Consider the following 14,313-nt stretch of genomic DNA (forward strand, 5'->3'; position numbering starts at 1 on the left):
GACTCTCTTAGCTCATGGAGTTGTACTTCTCCCAGTTTCTAGCTAGCTCAAGTGTTGCTGCTTAAAGTAAAATATGCTCTTGGGTTGGTGGCTGAACACATACAAGGATAGGCTTGTGCTAAGGACTCAGGAAAACAACTTGCTTGTGTCCTCTGTCCCTGAGTCCACAACACAGGATTAACAAAAGAGATTTTAATTCACTGTAACTCTGTGGGCTTCTCTTTCCTTTAGGGCTGATTATGAGTGTTTCCAGATTGAACTGTCCAAAAATTATGGCATGGCTGAATGGCGAGATGACCTGAGGAAGATTATGATGAAGGCAGGCCTTCAAAGTCTACCCAAGACATTCCTATTTGTAGACACACAGGTACAGGAGGATTAGCATGGTGTACTTAATCAGAAATGGGGTCAAAACCACTCCTCTAAGCTCAGTAAATCTCTCTAGGGAAGACTGAGGAGTTTGGTACAAACCAGGCACAATTTGTATTTTTTTAAATAAAAGAATTTCTTATAGAAAGGCTCCAGAGAAACTAAAGGTGGTACATTTGTTGCTAGAGGGACTGTAGAGCTGTCTGTGAGTGGGCTGGTGCTTCTGTTGCTCAAAGAAGCCTCTTTCAGCTCCATCCGAGGGTTTGGTGGAATCAAGGATTTTAGACCCATCTTGCCTGAAGCTAAGCACTATACTGACCACTGATACTAGAAGTTCTAAGGAACATCATTCTTTTCAAAGATACCAGCAGATTTGGAGCCTTATTCCTACTGGTTCCACAAGATATTAGCTTGTTACTGTAAACTGTAACTTGCTAATGAGTAGGCCAACTTCTAGAATTCACAGTTATGTTCCCCATAGCCTTTTTTGACTGCCCTCATTATCACAGGAACCAAGTCCCTTCAGGCAGTGCCCTAAGCAGTAAGATAAGCATCTGTCAAACACTGCTTGTTCTTGCATCCTTCTGGCTCTGGTGAGAGGTATAACTGGGAGAAGAGGGGCATATAATCAAGGTGGGAAGGTGCATATAATCAAGTCCATGGATGCTGTGTATTTCTGATTTAGCAAAGGTGGAGAGTAGCTCTGGAGGGAAATCATCCCACAGGCTGTAGCACATCCCAGCAATTACTCTGTCTCCCCCAGAGAGCTTTATATTAATACAGAAGTGTTCTGTGCTGGAGGATGAAGACCCAGAACAAGCTGGGGTCAGGTTGCACTCACTGCAAGGCAGGGGGCAAGGCCCTGAGCTCAATATGAGACAGTGAACTGGCAGAAGGAGGTTTAATCTCAGACACATACCTCTACCCCCTGCAATGGCTAAATATGGATGTTTGGAAGTGCTGGACAAGGGTCAGAATATATTTTACTGAAGATGAATGCTCACAGAAATTATTTCTTGTAACAGAGGCTGAGGGCTGTGTTTGTCCAGAATTAATCTTCAAGCATGACTGTCTAACCACTTCAGAAACTTTTTTTTTTCCCTTCCATCTACTTAGATTAAAGATGAATCCTTCCTTGAGGATATCAACAACCTGCTCAACTCAGGTGATGTTCCAAACATTTACAGCCTTGATGATCAGGAACAGATCATGACAGCTATGAAGCCTGTTATTCGAGATCTAAGGCAGCAGCCCACCAAGGCCAATTTGATGGCTGCATACACAGGACGAGTTCGCAGCAATATCCACATGGTCCTGTGCATGAGGTAAGTTCAGGGGTAGGATTCCATGCTCACAGTGTTAACTGCTCCCTCTTGTCCTTTGCCTTGTACCACTTTGTCATGAGACCTTTGTTTCCAAGCCTCTAGCCTTGGGGGATCAGTAAGGTTTGCATACTGCCTTCCTGTAGGACTGGATACTTCTGGATACTTAATTTTTACACAAATTCTAGTTTCAGGATCAAGTTTGAAAAGTCTAAGAATTATGATTATATGTGATTGAGATTAAATACAAGCTTCTTCCTCCTTCATGCACCATTGAATTGTTTGTTACAGAAAAAAAAAAAAAAAAAAAAAGCTTCCTTTTGAATTTGGGGCTCACTTGTGCCATCAATCTAGTGCAAACTATGGTCCATGAGCAGCAAGCTTGCTTGCTTGCAAGAGGGCTGCCAGAAGATACAGTGCAAGTAGAAGTGAAAGAATCACAGCCATGATTTTGTTCTGGTGATGCAATCTCTACATTCACTTGCTTAAAATAGACTTCAGATCACATTTATTTCTTCCCCTTAAGTATTCTCCCCAGGCAGGGACCCATTAAGACATCACCCCACTACCATCGTAATACTTCTAGAATATGCCCAGGATTTCCAAAGAGTGAATTATGACATGCACCTTTCATTCCCTATCTCCTTCCTTCCTCCCTCAGTATATTACTTTCTTTTTCACTTTTTCAGAGTTCAGGATAGTTCTGTGGAAGTAGGAAAGCTCTTTTGTCCTTGTGTTTAGAGCCAGTTGTAACATCTCTTTTCTGCACGTGTTTTCCTCAGCCCTATTGGAGAAGTCTTCCGCGCACGCTTGAGACAGTTCCCCTCTCTTGTGAACTGCTGTACCATCAACTGGTTCAACGAGTGGCCTGCTGAAGCCCTGCAGTGTGTTGCCTCCTATTTTTTGAACGAGATCCCCCATCTTGGTGCTAGTACTGAAGAGGTTGATGGGATGGTGGGTGCCTCACTCAACACAGCTCCTGTATGCTCCGTGTGCCATGTCTCTAGATACACAAAGACAATGGATGCAGGACACACCTGCAGAAACATTCTGTCCTGTAGCAGAAGCATTTCATGGCAGGGTCCTTCAAATACAGAACTGGTTAGCTTTTGTATACAAAAAAAATACATAGGCATGTCAATTTGTCACTCCCTTTGGAGTGACACTGGAGCCCACAGGCATATATAAGCTCTGCAGTGACTGTATATTTAAGCTCCTCATAAGCCCCTTGTGCTCTCTGTGGCATCACAGACTTGCCTCCCACATGGTCAGTACTGAATTAGATTGTTGCTTTCCTTTCTCCTTGTAGATTCGAGTCTGTGTAGAAATACATCAGAGTGTGGCAGAGAAGTGCCTAGTGTACCTAGCAGAGCTGGGCAGACACAATTATATCACTCCCAAGAGCTACCTCGAGTTCCTCAGCATCTTCAATTCTCTGATTGAAAAGAAGAAACAGGAACTGAAGACAGCCAAGAACAGGATGCAAGGTGGCCTGGACAAGGTTGGTCCCTCACGCCTAGGGGAGCTTTGGGTCCTGCTTACCTGCTCTGACCAGTGTATTTGTAGCTGCAGAGATGCAGTAAGATGCCCTGCACATCTCTGTAACAGCAGAAAACTCATGCTAGAGCAAATTAGAACTTTGCCTTCTGCCAGGGCCAGTCTGTCTGAAAGTCTAACAGCTCTAAAAGAATGATGGTCCCCAGTGTTTGGGGACTACAGACCTCTGTAGCATTTCACCTCTCCGGAAGTTCCTTATTGATCTTTTAATTGAAAGCTGTATAGCAGCAACATTGTTCTCCTGCCTGACTGCCTCAGCTGATGCCTGCCCTGGGTGCCAGGCACCATTAGACACCACTGTTGGAAAGCAGACCTGCAGTGCCTGACTGCTGCTCAGAGTAGGGCCCAGGACAAGCCCTGCTCTGGGGAGCCTGACCCTGGGCAGGGAGCACCTACCAGGGCAGCACAGCACAGCCCATTCCTTGGGCTTTCTGTGGCTGCTGCCTGTCCTCTCTCACTCTATTTTGCTCTTTCAGCTCCTGCAAACAGCAGAGGATGTAGCAAAGATGCAGGAGGAACTGGAGTCTGCCCGCCCTCTCCTGGCACAGGCAGCCAAGGACACAGAAGCAACCATGGAGCAACTACAGGTACAGCTGCTGGACACCCTGCACTTTCCAAGGCTGACTGCTCAGACTGGACAGAGGGCTTGGGGAGGCCTTGTGGAGTTTGTATGAAACCCTGCTTGATCTGACAGTAAAAAGGCCTTAGTTTGGCACAGCAGGTATTTATGCAGGGGACCCCTTCTGCTGGGGTCCCAGCTCTGGTGTCAGTGGGGGCCAGGCACAGCCTACCAACCAGTTACTGACAGAAGCAATGCCTCACACAACTCAGGGCCCGTCAGACAAGCTACCAGCTCCCTTTCCTCACTGGTTTAGATCCTTGCAAGCACAGACTAGCAACACTACTAACACAATCCTCACGTGGCCTGAGCAGCTATAAGCCCAGACTGTTCCCCTACATCCCATCTCCAGGGAGTTTGATCCAACTGGAGCCTGCCCCTGCTAGCCCAAACCTCAGGGATTATCACACACAACAACCCATGCCCTTGCAGAAGAGGGAACTGTCCCATGTTGGCTGTTCCCATCTTCCCTCCTCATGTTTCTCCCTGACCAATTTCCTGCTGTGGGATGGCCAGAGTGAGACAGAGGGAACAGAGATGCTATCATCATACATGCAAAGGGCAAAGTCTTCCATGTTCCCACATAGCAGATACAGATTTTGGTTATATTCTACATTCCCTTTATGTCTCCTGGCAGTGTTTTAACCCTTGGGGTGGGCAGAAGTGAGAATTTTAGAAACAAAACCCTCATACCTCTTAGTCCTCCATCTGCCTATGAATTTGCATCTCTATGCATCTTCTCCCTGTGCCAAAAGGAGAAAAAGGTGGAACAGCTAATTCCTGCAGAACTAACACCATTCCAGGTATGGCCAGACCTGGAGCTTGAGGATGATCTCTACCCATCTCTGTCAATACAATGCAGGAAGGGGATCCCCTCCAGTTAGGCCTCACAATGTCTCTGCTGAAAGAAAACATAATCTTCCAGGGCAACTGTGATCCTTACCTAGCAAGCCAAAGGGGTGTTCTGGCTCCAGCATTCTTCTGAGGCTGTCTTGTGTTACAGGTGGATACAGCTGTGGCTGAGAAGACAAGAAGTGCTGTGCAGGCTGAGGAGAATAAAGCTAAAATGAAAGCTGAGACAGCCCAAGCCATTGCAGATGATGCTCAAAAGGACTTGGCTGAAGCCCTTCCAGCCCTGGATGCTGCTCTTGCCAGCCTGAGGAACCTCAATAAAAGTGATGTTACAGAGGTAACTGGGGTGAGGCAGAGGGTGGCAAAGCTGGGTCCTGTTCTGGACAGCCTCTTACTTTGCAGCAGTTCCCCTTCCATAAGCTTGCAGGATCTCCAGGCTTTTCTAATGTCTCCATCCACCCCCCTGGACTCACCATCTGTGCAAAAGCCCACACAGCTTTTCAGCTTCACTCCTTCAGATGCAAAGGGGTGGGAAGGGCAGAGAGCAGCTGGCTCTTGGGTAGTACCAACTTGTTCCAGAAAAAGAGTGTTGAGGAGGGCCCACCCCATGGTGCCTGTCTCTGGGGGTAGGTGGCAGGTACTACAATGCAGCCCTGAATGTTGACTGCAGAAAACAGGGACAGACCCAGCAGCACACTGACTGAACCAGCGGGCTCTTCTGAAAAGGGAATTGGCTTCCACTTTTGCTGACATTACTATAACCTCCCTCTGGGCACAGATATATGCTTTCTCTATTTGGCTCAGCTCCTTCCAGAAGCTGTCTTGGTCCTCCAGTAGCTCATCACCATCAGTCCCAAGGCTTTTTGGCATAGTTGTTTGCTTGGTGTCTGTTCTCTTTGGGGCTTCCTGCCTGTCATCTCTCTCCTCCTCATCCTTCACAGTCAACATGTCTCTCCCATTTCTCCCCTCCCCTAGCAGCTCTGCTGTTGAGTCTTGGACCAGTATTCCTTGACTTGCTGGTGCCATGCTCCATGGTGTCTTTGCACACTCTTGATAAGGAGTTCCTCTTCTTTCTTCTGGTATTTCACAATCTGAGTCCATTTCTGTCCCAGCCTCTAGCCTTTCCTTCTCCCCCAGTGCACTTTCTCCAGGAGCGTTTGGAGCCTGAGCACTCCCTGGCAGGATCTGCTGGATTAACTTCTCAAACCTGTCAGTGACCTGTTGTTCTACCTCCAGGTAAGGGCCAAGATCCATCTCATACAGCAGTGCTGGTTGCTGGCCTTTCCCCATGTCCCCATACCATTCTGCCAGCTGCTTTGCATACTTGCTGATCTGCCTCAGGACAGCACTCGTTTGGACAATCTCCACTTCTAAGTCCATCTGAGCCTTCCTCAGATCCTGATTCACTGCTTTCTCCTCCTCCTCCAAATACCTCAGCTGCTGCTGCAGGTTGGCTGCCAAAGCCTTCATCTTCTCGTGCCTCCAGAGCTGACGGTTCCGATAGTCCTCCTGCTCCTGAAGCTCCTGCTGCAGGTCCTCCTGAGAGGGACCCTCATCCTCTGGTACCATTCTTGGGAGCTGTGGAACCTGGCAGCACATCTGCAGCGCCCGCTCCAGGGCATTGCCTTCCAGGATGGGTTTGCCTGCAGCCAGCAGAGCCTCATAGGCTTCCACCTCAGCTGGACTCAGCACGTTCTCCTCAGTCACTGTGCTGCAGAACCACTCGATGAACTCCCTTGTCTGAGGGCAGTCAAAGAGCCAGTCAAAGTCCTTCTCACAGAGGGTGTCTGCATGGGGGTAGACCAGCCTCAGCGTCGCCATGAACTTTGCCCCTCTGTTGACTTTGTTTTCCAGTGGGAAGTCCTGGGAGTTCCTCTGGCTGGACATGGTCAGTACTAGAAGGGGAAAAGCAGGAGTTGTCCTTAAGGGTCCTGGCAGCCAGAGCAGCACTCTTAGCTGAGGAGAAACTCAGCCCTCCACAAGTGTTACAGACCATATTAAGGAGTGCAGCATTGCTGTGGTTGGGTACAAGACAAATGACAGCCCACAGAGGAAGAGACCGTGCCCCACATCCGTACATCTCCTACCCAGGGCCATACAGATTTAGCTCCTTTCCTAAGACATCTCCAGCCTGTAAGAGATACCTGTCAGAGCATCAGGGCAGGCTTTTTCACCCTACCTACAGTTTGGTCCATGTCCTTTCTGGTAACCATCTTTCCCTTCTAATATCTCTCTACTTTTTGCCTGTGCATTGCATCCTCTAGACATCCTGCCTCTGCTCCTACTCCCCCCTGGGCTAGCTGAGGGGTGAGCACCTCACTGAGAGCCTGGCCAACCCACTGTCTCTGTTTGGGCTTTGAAGGTACGAGCAATGCAGCGGCCTCCTCCTGGTGTGAAGATGGTGGTTGAAGCTGTCTGCATAATGAAGGGAGTCAAGCCCAAAAAGGTGGCAGGAGAAAAGCTAGGCACTAAGGTGGATGACTACTGGGAACCAGGCAGAGGCCTTCTCCAGGACCCAGGGAAGTTCCTGGATGGCCTGTTTAAGTATGATAAGGTAAGTGGTGGCAGAGGGAAGCTGTGACCAGGTATTAGATATTGCTTCACAGAGATCCTTCTGAAAGCAATGTAGCTTAGAGGTCTTTGTAGGCAGCACCCCTCAGCAGCACAGAGGATGAGAATGCACTTGGCCTGGAAGTCCTCATGTCAGCTGGCTGCACTTGAGCAGTGGGACCCAGACACACGGGTCCTTTCCTTTTGTCCCTCTGCTCATTCCATGTGTAAGTGCTGGATGGAAATGGTATGGGAAGGGATTTACCAAGTCCTACAGCCAGGCCTCAGTATGCAACAATTTGATTCCTCTTGCTCCAATGCAATGCCTTAACAACCCTGCCAGGTCGTCTGGAGAAGGCCTTTGAAACCCTCCTCAGATATATCACAGACACCACCATCACCAATCTCTCCTTTATCTCCCACCATTCTTTGTAGGACAATATTGCAGACAGTGTGATCAAGGCCATCCAGCCCTACATTGACAATAAGGACTTCCAGCCAGCTGCCATTGCCAAGGTCTCCAAAGCTTGCACCTCCATCTGCCAGTGGGTGCGTGCCATGCACAAGTACCACTTCGTGGCCAAGGTCGTGGAACCCAAACGGGTAAGAGACAGCATGACCCAGTGGGTGTTGAGGGACATGGGAACTAGCAGCTCTCTTCTGTAGGAGATGCTAAAAATCACAGATCAGGACTTAATGTTCAGACCAAGCCTTAAGCAGAGCCAAAGCCTCCAAACCCATTAAATTAAAAGAAATCAGCCTAGAATGTGCTGGGACAGAAACAATGCATTATTCTTAGTGCCAAGCTCCTGGCTCAGCAGAAACTGTACTTACAGAAACATTCCCACATCTCACTTGTTTCAGCCTTAATCCTCCCCAAACCCAGCTATTTTTTTGTTACTCTTTCAAGGCAAGCAGAGGAAGCTCTCCTCCTTTTCACCAGCTGGCCACATCATGAACTTGTGTGAGCTAACACAGCCTCTTGGCTTTTAGGAGCTATGTAGAAATGCCCTCCTCACCCCTACTTTCACTTCTGGGGTTGCAGAACATTCCCCTGGAGTTAGGCAGATCAACCTTTGCTGTAGCAGGAAGGATCTCAGCACCAGCTAGTGCTTTTATGGAATGCTCTTGCTTTGAGGTCTCTGGCTTTTTTGGGGAAGAGCCTGACCACATGCCCCCCCATACCCACTGTTTTCTTGTGCATCTCCCCAGCAAGCATTGAAGGAGGCAGAAGAGGACCTGCGTGCCACCCAGGAGGTCCTTGATGAAGCCAAAGCACGCCTGAAGGAGGTTGAAGATGGCATTGCTGCACTGCAAGACAAATACAATAACTGCATAGCCAAGAAGGAAGAGTTGGAGATGAAGTGTGAACAGTGTCAGCAGAGACTGGTCCGTGCTGATACGGTAAGGGACAGAGCTGGGCTCTGGCTGCTTAGATGAGACAACCTGATTTCAGGTAAAGCAGCACAGTGGTGAGCACATCTGTGTGCCTGCAGCTCATGGCAATCCTAGGTTGAAGCTTCCTGGCCAGATCTTAGCAGCACAACAGGACTGGGGAAGCTAACTAGCCTGGCACTGCTATGAAAAGCTGTTGTCCTCCCGTGTACAGCATCTTCTGCCAGTAACACATTTCCAGATCAAGAGCAGCCCAGTAATCCCAGGATTAAGTTCTCAAAGCTGGGGACATAATACAGGAGATGGAAGGGGCCACCCTGCAACCTCTGTTCAAAGTCACCTGCAGCATTACCCAGAGAGCAGCAGGTCAGAACCCAGGGTTAGACCACACAGCAGCTCTCATGTGTGCACCTTATTCCACAGCTCATCAACAGCCTGGCTGATGAGAAGGTGCGCTGGCAGGACACTGTAAAGAACTTGGATTACAAGATCAACAACATTACTGGGGACTTGCTGGTTGCAGCTGGCTTTGTGGCCTACCTGGGACCTTTCACGGTGAGTGTGCAGTGCTCCCTGGGAGGCTCTCAACTGCTTTGCTCCCTTGGCCTCTTGCTGACCAAATCAACTGAGAGGAAGAATAGGGCAAAAAGGTGAAAAATCCCTCTTGGATCTCTCCTTGTTTGTCCCAGAGGGTGCACAGGGTCCTGTTTGAGTGGAAACAGGAAGGTTTAGATGCTCACAGCAGATGAGCTGCTACTAAAAGAAAGGCTATGATGGTGCTTCTCTTGGCAGGGACACTACCGCACAGCTCTGTGCCAGCAGTGGCTGAGGAAGTTGTCAGAAAACAACATTCCTCACACAGAGGAGCCCAACCTGATCAGCACCCTTGGAGATCCTGTGGAAATCCGCTCCTGGCAGGCAAGTTGCAGAAAAAAACAATATTGAGGTTGGAGGTGTCTCAGACAAAGGCTGAAACACTCCCTAGGACCACCTATACCAAAGAACAGGCCCCAAACCAGACAGCTCCATAACATCCAAGGGCCTCCACATTGCAGAGCTGAAACTGCTGCTGGTGCTCCTTGTATATTGAGCTCAAGAGGAGCTGGCAGCAGCAAGAAGCAGCCCTGAGGACATCAGAGGCTTCCCCTTTACAAACCACAGGCTGAGAGCAAAGCCCTCCCTGTAGCCTGCCCAAGCACAGCTCTGTTCCATGTCTCAGCTCAGCAGCTTCAGGCAGAGCTCCAGCTCTGGGCTCAGATGATATCCACCACACTGTGGCCAGGGCAGGAAGGGCTTCTGTCTGGTCAGCTGCATTGTGCTACCAGGTGTTCTCAATAGCTTTTTCTACCCCATTAGGTTGCTGGTTTACCCAATGACACCCTGTCTGTAGAAAATGGGGTAATAACACAATTCTCCCAGCGCTGGACTCACTACATAGATCCCCAAGGACAAGCTAACAAGTGGATCAAGAATCTGGTAAGAGTGTGGGGAGGAGAGCCAGGTTCACCAGGACCTGGGGGAAGCAGGTTTCTGCCAGGAGATGCACAGAGCAGCCTCAGGCTTTGGGCTTCAAAGCTGCAAGACTCAGCACTGTCCCAGCCCTGCCTCCCCAGCACCAGACTGGCTCCATATCTGTAGTCATCCTACATGAATTTCCCTGCTAGGGACAAGCAGCATAGGGCAGGAGCCCTGCTGTAAGCCAGTGAGGTATCAAATTCCCACTCTGGCTCTCCACCAGGATTCTGGAGGCACTACATCCTTCACCACACCTTAGAACAAACAGTCCAACACTAGCATCTCCTATAAAAGCCTTTAGGGTTCCCAAGACAGAAGGGATCTCAGGGTAATATTACCTGGCTAGTGACCCCAGTCCTTGCCACCAGAGCACTAGAAACACAAACCACCCACCCCTTCTCTCTCTACAGAGAGCCACCCACTGCCCTTTTGAAGAAGTATCAGGCTGGAGGCCTGGGCAGCTGCTCCTGGTTTTCTCCCTGGGAGCTTTTCCCACCCACCTGCTCTCACTTTGCAGGCAACCAAGCTCTAAGTTACCAGTGTGAGGCTCTACAGGAGTGGTCACATGGACTAAACTTGTCAAAATAGCAAAAAACCATCCAAATAAGAAACTATATTATTTCTGCTGCTCGAGGGAGCTAAATCCACCTAGTGAGAGGTGCAAGATGCAGCAGGGCTGGATGTGAAGGTGGGCAGGACACCCCAGGGACCCTGCCTGCCCCTGCTGCTTTTCAGGAGAAGGTGAACAGCCTGGAGGTGTCCAAGCTGAGCGACCGGGACTTCCTCTCCATTCTGGAGAATGCCATTACCTTTGGGAAGCCCTTCCTGCTGGAGAATGTTGGCGAGGAGCTGGATCCAGCCCTGGAGCCAGTCCTGCTGAAACAGGTCCTGTCTCACCATGGGAAGGAGGGGCAGTGGGCACCTTGCTGGGCTGTAGGGGGAACAGGGTCATGGTGGGTTTGTAGGTCTCTCTGGGCAGGTGTCACTCACATGGATGCTGCCTGTTCTGTGCTTGCACATCTTGGCCAAGGCTCCAACATGCTGGCAGCCTCCTGCACACCCTGCTCTTCTACCATCAGGTATCTTTGCCTGGGAGGCAGAGCCATGGAATACAGCTGCTCCTTCAGGTCTTCAGGTCCTCTGTCCAGGGAGCCTTCAGACTCTCCTCACTGCAGAGCCCAGGGCACAGCAGGATTTCTTCCCTCACAAGAGGTGTAGCTAACCCAGGCTTCCTGTATCTCTCTCTCTGGTACAGACCTACAAGCAGCAAGGCAGCACTGTGCTGAAGCTGGGGGATGCAGTAATCCCATACCATGAGAGTTTCAAGATGTACATCACCACCAGCCTGCCCAACCCTCACTACAGCCCCGAGATCTCTGCAAAGCTTACCCTCATCAACTTCACCCTCTCACCCAGGTATCTGCTTACCCTAATAGGTGCCCGTGCTGCTCAGCCTCATTCCTCAGAGCCCTCAAGCCTGTTGCCCCCACCCTCACCTCCATGGCTTTTGTTGTAGTGGTTTGGAAGACCAACTGCTGGGTGAAGTGGTAGCTGCAGAGCGTCCTGACTTAGAAGAAGCTAGGAACCAGCTCATTGTTAGCAATGCCCAGATGCATCAGGAACTGAAGAAGATAGAAGATCAGATCCTTTATCGGCTCAGCACCTCTGAAGGAAACCCTGTAGATGACTTGGAGCTCATCAAAGTGCTGGAGGCATCTAAGCTCAAGGCAGGAGAAATCCAGGTCAGAGATGGAGGTCCTCTCCCCCTGAAGCTGTGTATCCTCTGCCATCACTGCACTGACCACGACATCCTTTGTGTCCTCCAGGCCAAGGTGGTGGCAGCAGAGCAGACAGGGAAGGACATCAATGTCACCCGCCTGCAGTATGTGCCTGTGGCCGTCCGCTCCCAGATTCTCTACTTCTGTGTCTCAGACCTGTCTAATGTGGACCCCATGTACCAGTACTCACTTGAATGGTTCCTCAACATCTTCCTGATGGGGATCAGTAACTCTGAGAAAGCAGGTGCCAGCCCAAACAGCCCCCTCCTCTCCTCTTCCTCACCCCACATTCCTAGTCTAGTGGCAGCAGAAGTTAGGACACATGCGCAGTCAAGGCAGACGTGGCCTCTTGCATTAGCTCCCAGCATGATCCAGAACTTCCCTGGTTGTGTCTACATAGCCAGGGAAGATGTAGCTGCAGCCTGCCCCTTGCCTTCCCCTTCCCCACCATTTCTCTGCTGCCCTGTCTGACCAGGCAGGAGGGATGTCAGTGCCAGGGGACAGGCCATGCTCGTACCTGTGGGACCTGCTTCTCACAGAGCCAACTCATGCACAGCTCCTGGCTGCTGCTATCAGGCCAGGGGCACCTTTCCCTACCCAGCAGTGCCTGTTGGGCAGGTTGGTGGTGGGTGGGCAGACAAAGGCTGCTGCAGTGAGGTGTGGGCTCTCTCCTGGGGCTGGGGCAGTGTTTTCTTCTGTGTGCCAAGTCTCGCAGCCTTGTGCTTTCACCGAGGCTTCTGTGCCAAGTCTGTGTTTGAGAGCAGCATTTGGGCAGGGTGCAGGTGTGCCCCATGAACAGGAACCAACAGCTATAGCACTCACCACTTTTGTCTGGTTGTTGCCTTTATTTTTTTTTTCAGACGACCTGATGGACCGGATCACAAACATCAACAACTACATCACCTTCAGTCTCTACAGCAACGTGTGCCGTAGCCTCTTTGAGAAGCACAAGCTCATGTTTGCCTTCCTGGTTTGTGTGCGGATCCTGATGAATGATGGGCAGATTGATATGGTGAGCAAGGCACCTTGGTCCTTGAGCCTTGTTCCCTGGGGCTGGGGGTGGTCTTGGCAGGCTGGTGGGCAAACCCGGGGCCTCTCCCTTCCCTCAAATCCCAAACTTTTCCGTGTCTGTAAGCAGTTGAAGGGTGCAGGTAGGGATTAGAAGGTTGAGGAAAACTAGTGGCAGCTGAACAGTGATGTTGATCTCACCAGAATCTGCAGTTTGCTTACTCCTCAACACATACATCTGGCAGGAGAAGCAGACAGAAAGTTACTACAGGATTTTCACTGGATATGGCACAAACCCACGTGCCTCAGGCAGGTAGGCTGTAATCCATAACCACATCCCATCCTGTTCCCAGGAAGAGTGGCGGTACCTGCTGTCAGGAGGGACCATAAAGGAGATGAAGGAGAACCCAGCTCCAACCTGGCTGAATGAGAGAGCATGGGGAGACATCCTGGCCTTGAGCAACCTAGAGAAATTCTCCAGCTTTGCCAGTGATTTTGCAGACAACCTCGAAATGTTCAGGGCCATTTTTGACAGCCCCAAGCCTCACAGGCAAGTGCCTTCTGCTTTGTCAGCTTACCTGTACTGTGCCCAGCAGGTAACGGTGTCCTGGGGAGAGCAAGAGGAGACAGTACAGCTGCAGAGATGGCTGCTTCCAGGGCAGTGCCATACAAGGAGGATGATGAGGCATTGCCTTGTCTCCTCCAGGGTAGTCCTTGCTTGTGAGTGTTGCTTGCCCAAGGCAGAGCCACGCAAGGCCTTAGCCCAGAAGTATTTGGTGCTTCCCCAGTGGAAGAAGCTCTGGCTTGCTTGCTGATAGTTTCAAAGCTACAGCCAACTTCAGCCAAGGGACTGAAAGCTCCTTGCCCCTTCTGAAACCCCAGTGACTCCCTACAGGCAGCTTGGGTGCTTCTTGGGGAGCCACAGGATATGGCACATCTCCCCAGAAATGCACCTAATTGCTTTGCAGAGCACCCCTGCCTGGGAAGTGGGAAGCAGAGCTTGATGCCTTCCAGAAGCTGCTGGTTCTGCGGTGTCTGCGGGGAGATAAGATCACCAATGCCATGCAGGACTTTGTGGCACTGAAGCTGGACCGGCGCTTCGTTGAGCCACAGGTAACCAGCACCGAGGACGTGCTGCTGGGGCCAGGAGTGGAACCAGGAGTGGAACAGGAGGCCTGGAGCTTGCTGTCAATGGGCCATCAGCATTTCCCAGGTGCAGTGAGGCTGCTGGTGCCTCTCTGCAGCCACAGTGTTCCCCCAGCTGGTTCCCCACTTAATGCCTTAGACAGGGGATGTCCTACTTAATGTCCACCAGGTAAACCACAGTGGGAGGGGGAGAAGTTGAGGC

At 50.5% G+C, this 14,313-nt stretch overlaps 2 protein-coding genes across 4 annotated transcripts in view; one reads left to right on the forward strand and one right to left on the reverse strand.

Moving 5' to 3' along the window:
- DNAH1 (dynein axonemal heavy chain 1) overlaps positions 1-14,313 on the forward strand; it is a 71,077-nt gene that overhangs the window by 51,189 nt on the left and 5,575 nt on the right. For all 3 annotated transcript variants that reach the window (XM_071755751.1, XM_071755752.1, XM_071755750.1), the window contains exons 50-68: positions 232-367; positions 1,486-1,694; positions 2,474-2,645; positions 3,001-3,192; positions 3,725-3,835; positions 4,871-5,056; positions 7,082-7,273; positions 7,705-7,872; positions 8,482-8,673; positions 9,088-9,219; positions 9,457-9,582; positions 10,021-10,140; positions 10,915-11,064; positions 11,435-11,595; positions 11,696-11,921; positions 12,006-12,201; positions 12,818-12,969; positions 13,319-13,515; positions 13,934-14,078. In XM_071755751.1, coding sequence (XP_071611852.1) covers positions 232-367; positions 1,486-1,694; positions 2,474-2,645; positions 3,001-3,192; positions 3,725-3,835; positions 4,871-5,056; positions 7,082-7,273; positions 7,705-7,872; positions 8,482-8,673; positions 9,088-9,219; positions 9,457-9,582; positions 10,021-10,140; positions 10,915-11,064; positions 11,435-11,595; positions 11,696-11,921; positions 12,006-12,201; positions 12,818-12,969; positions 13,319-13,515; positions 13,934-14,078 — 3,163 coding nt within the window. The remainder of the gene's footprint in view (positions 1-231; positions 368-1,485; positions 1,695-2,473; positions 2,646-3,000; positions 3,193-3,724; positions 3,836-4,870; positions 5,057-7,081; positions 7,274-7,704; positions 7,873-8,481; positions 8,674-9,087; positions 9,220-9,456; positions 9,583-10,020; positions 10,141-10,914; positions 11,065-11,434; positions 11,596-11,695; positions 11,922-12,005; positions 12,202-12,817; positions 12,970-13,318; positions 13,516-13,933; positions 14,079-14,313) is intronic.
- Positions 5,189-6,606, reverse strand: LOC139801763 (HAUS augmin-like complex subunit 3). Its single transcript, XM_071756436.1, has 2 exons — positions 5,405-6,606; positions 5,189-5,195 (listed from the first exon to the last, which is right to left on the reverse strand). The coding sequence occupies exons 1-2, from the start codon at positions 6,604-6,606 to the stop codon at positions 5,189-5,191; spliced, it is 1,209 nt and encodes a 402-aa protein (XP_071612537.1).

The sequence above is a fragment of the Heliangelus exortis genome, chromosome 12, assembly GCF_036169615.1.
Source record: "Heliangelus exortis chromosome 12, bHelExo1.hap1, whole genome shotgun sequence".
Taxonomy (NCBI): Eukaryota; Metazoa; Chordata; class Aves; order Apodiformes; family Trochilidae; genus Heliangelus; species Heliangelus exortis.

Excerpts from the sequence above, each read along its gene's own strand:
- LOC139801763 (XM_071756436.1), bottom strand. The coding sequence starts at position 6,606 with ATGTCCAGCCAGAGGAACTCCCAGGACTTCCCACTGGAAAACAAAGTC.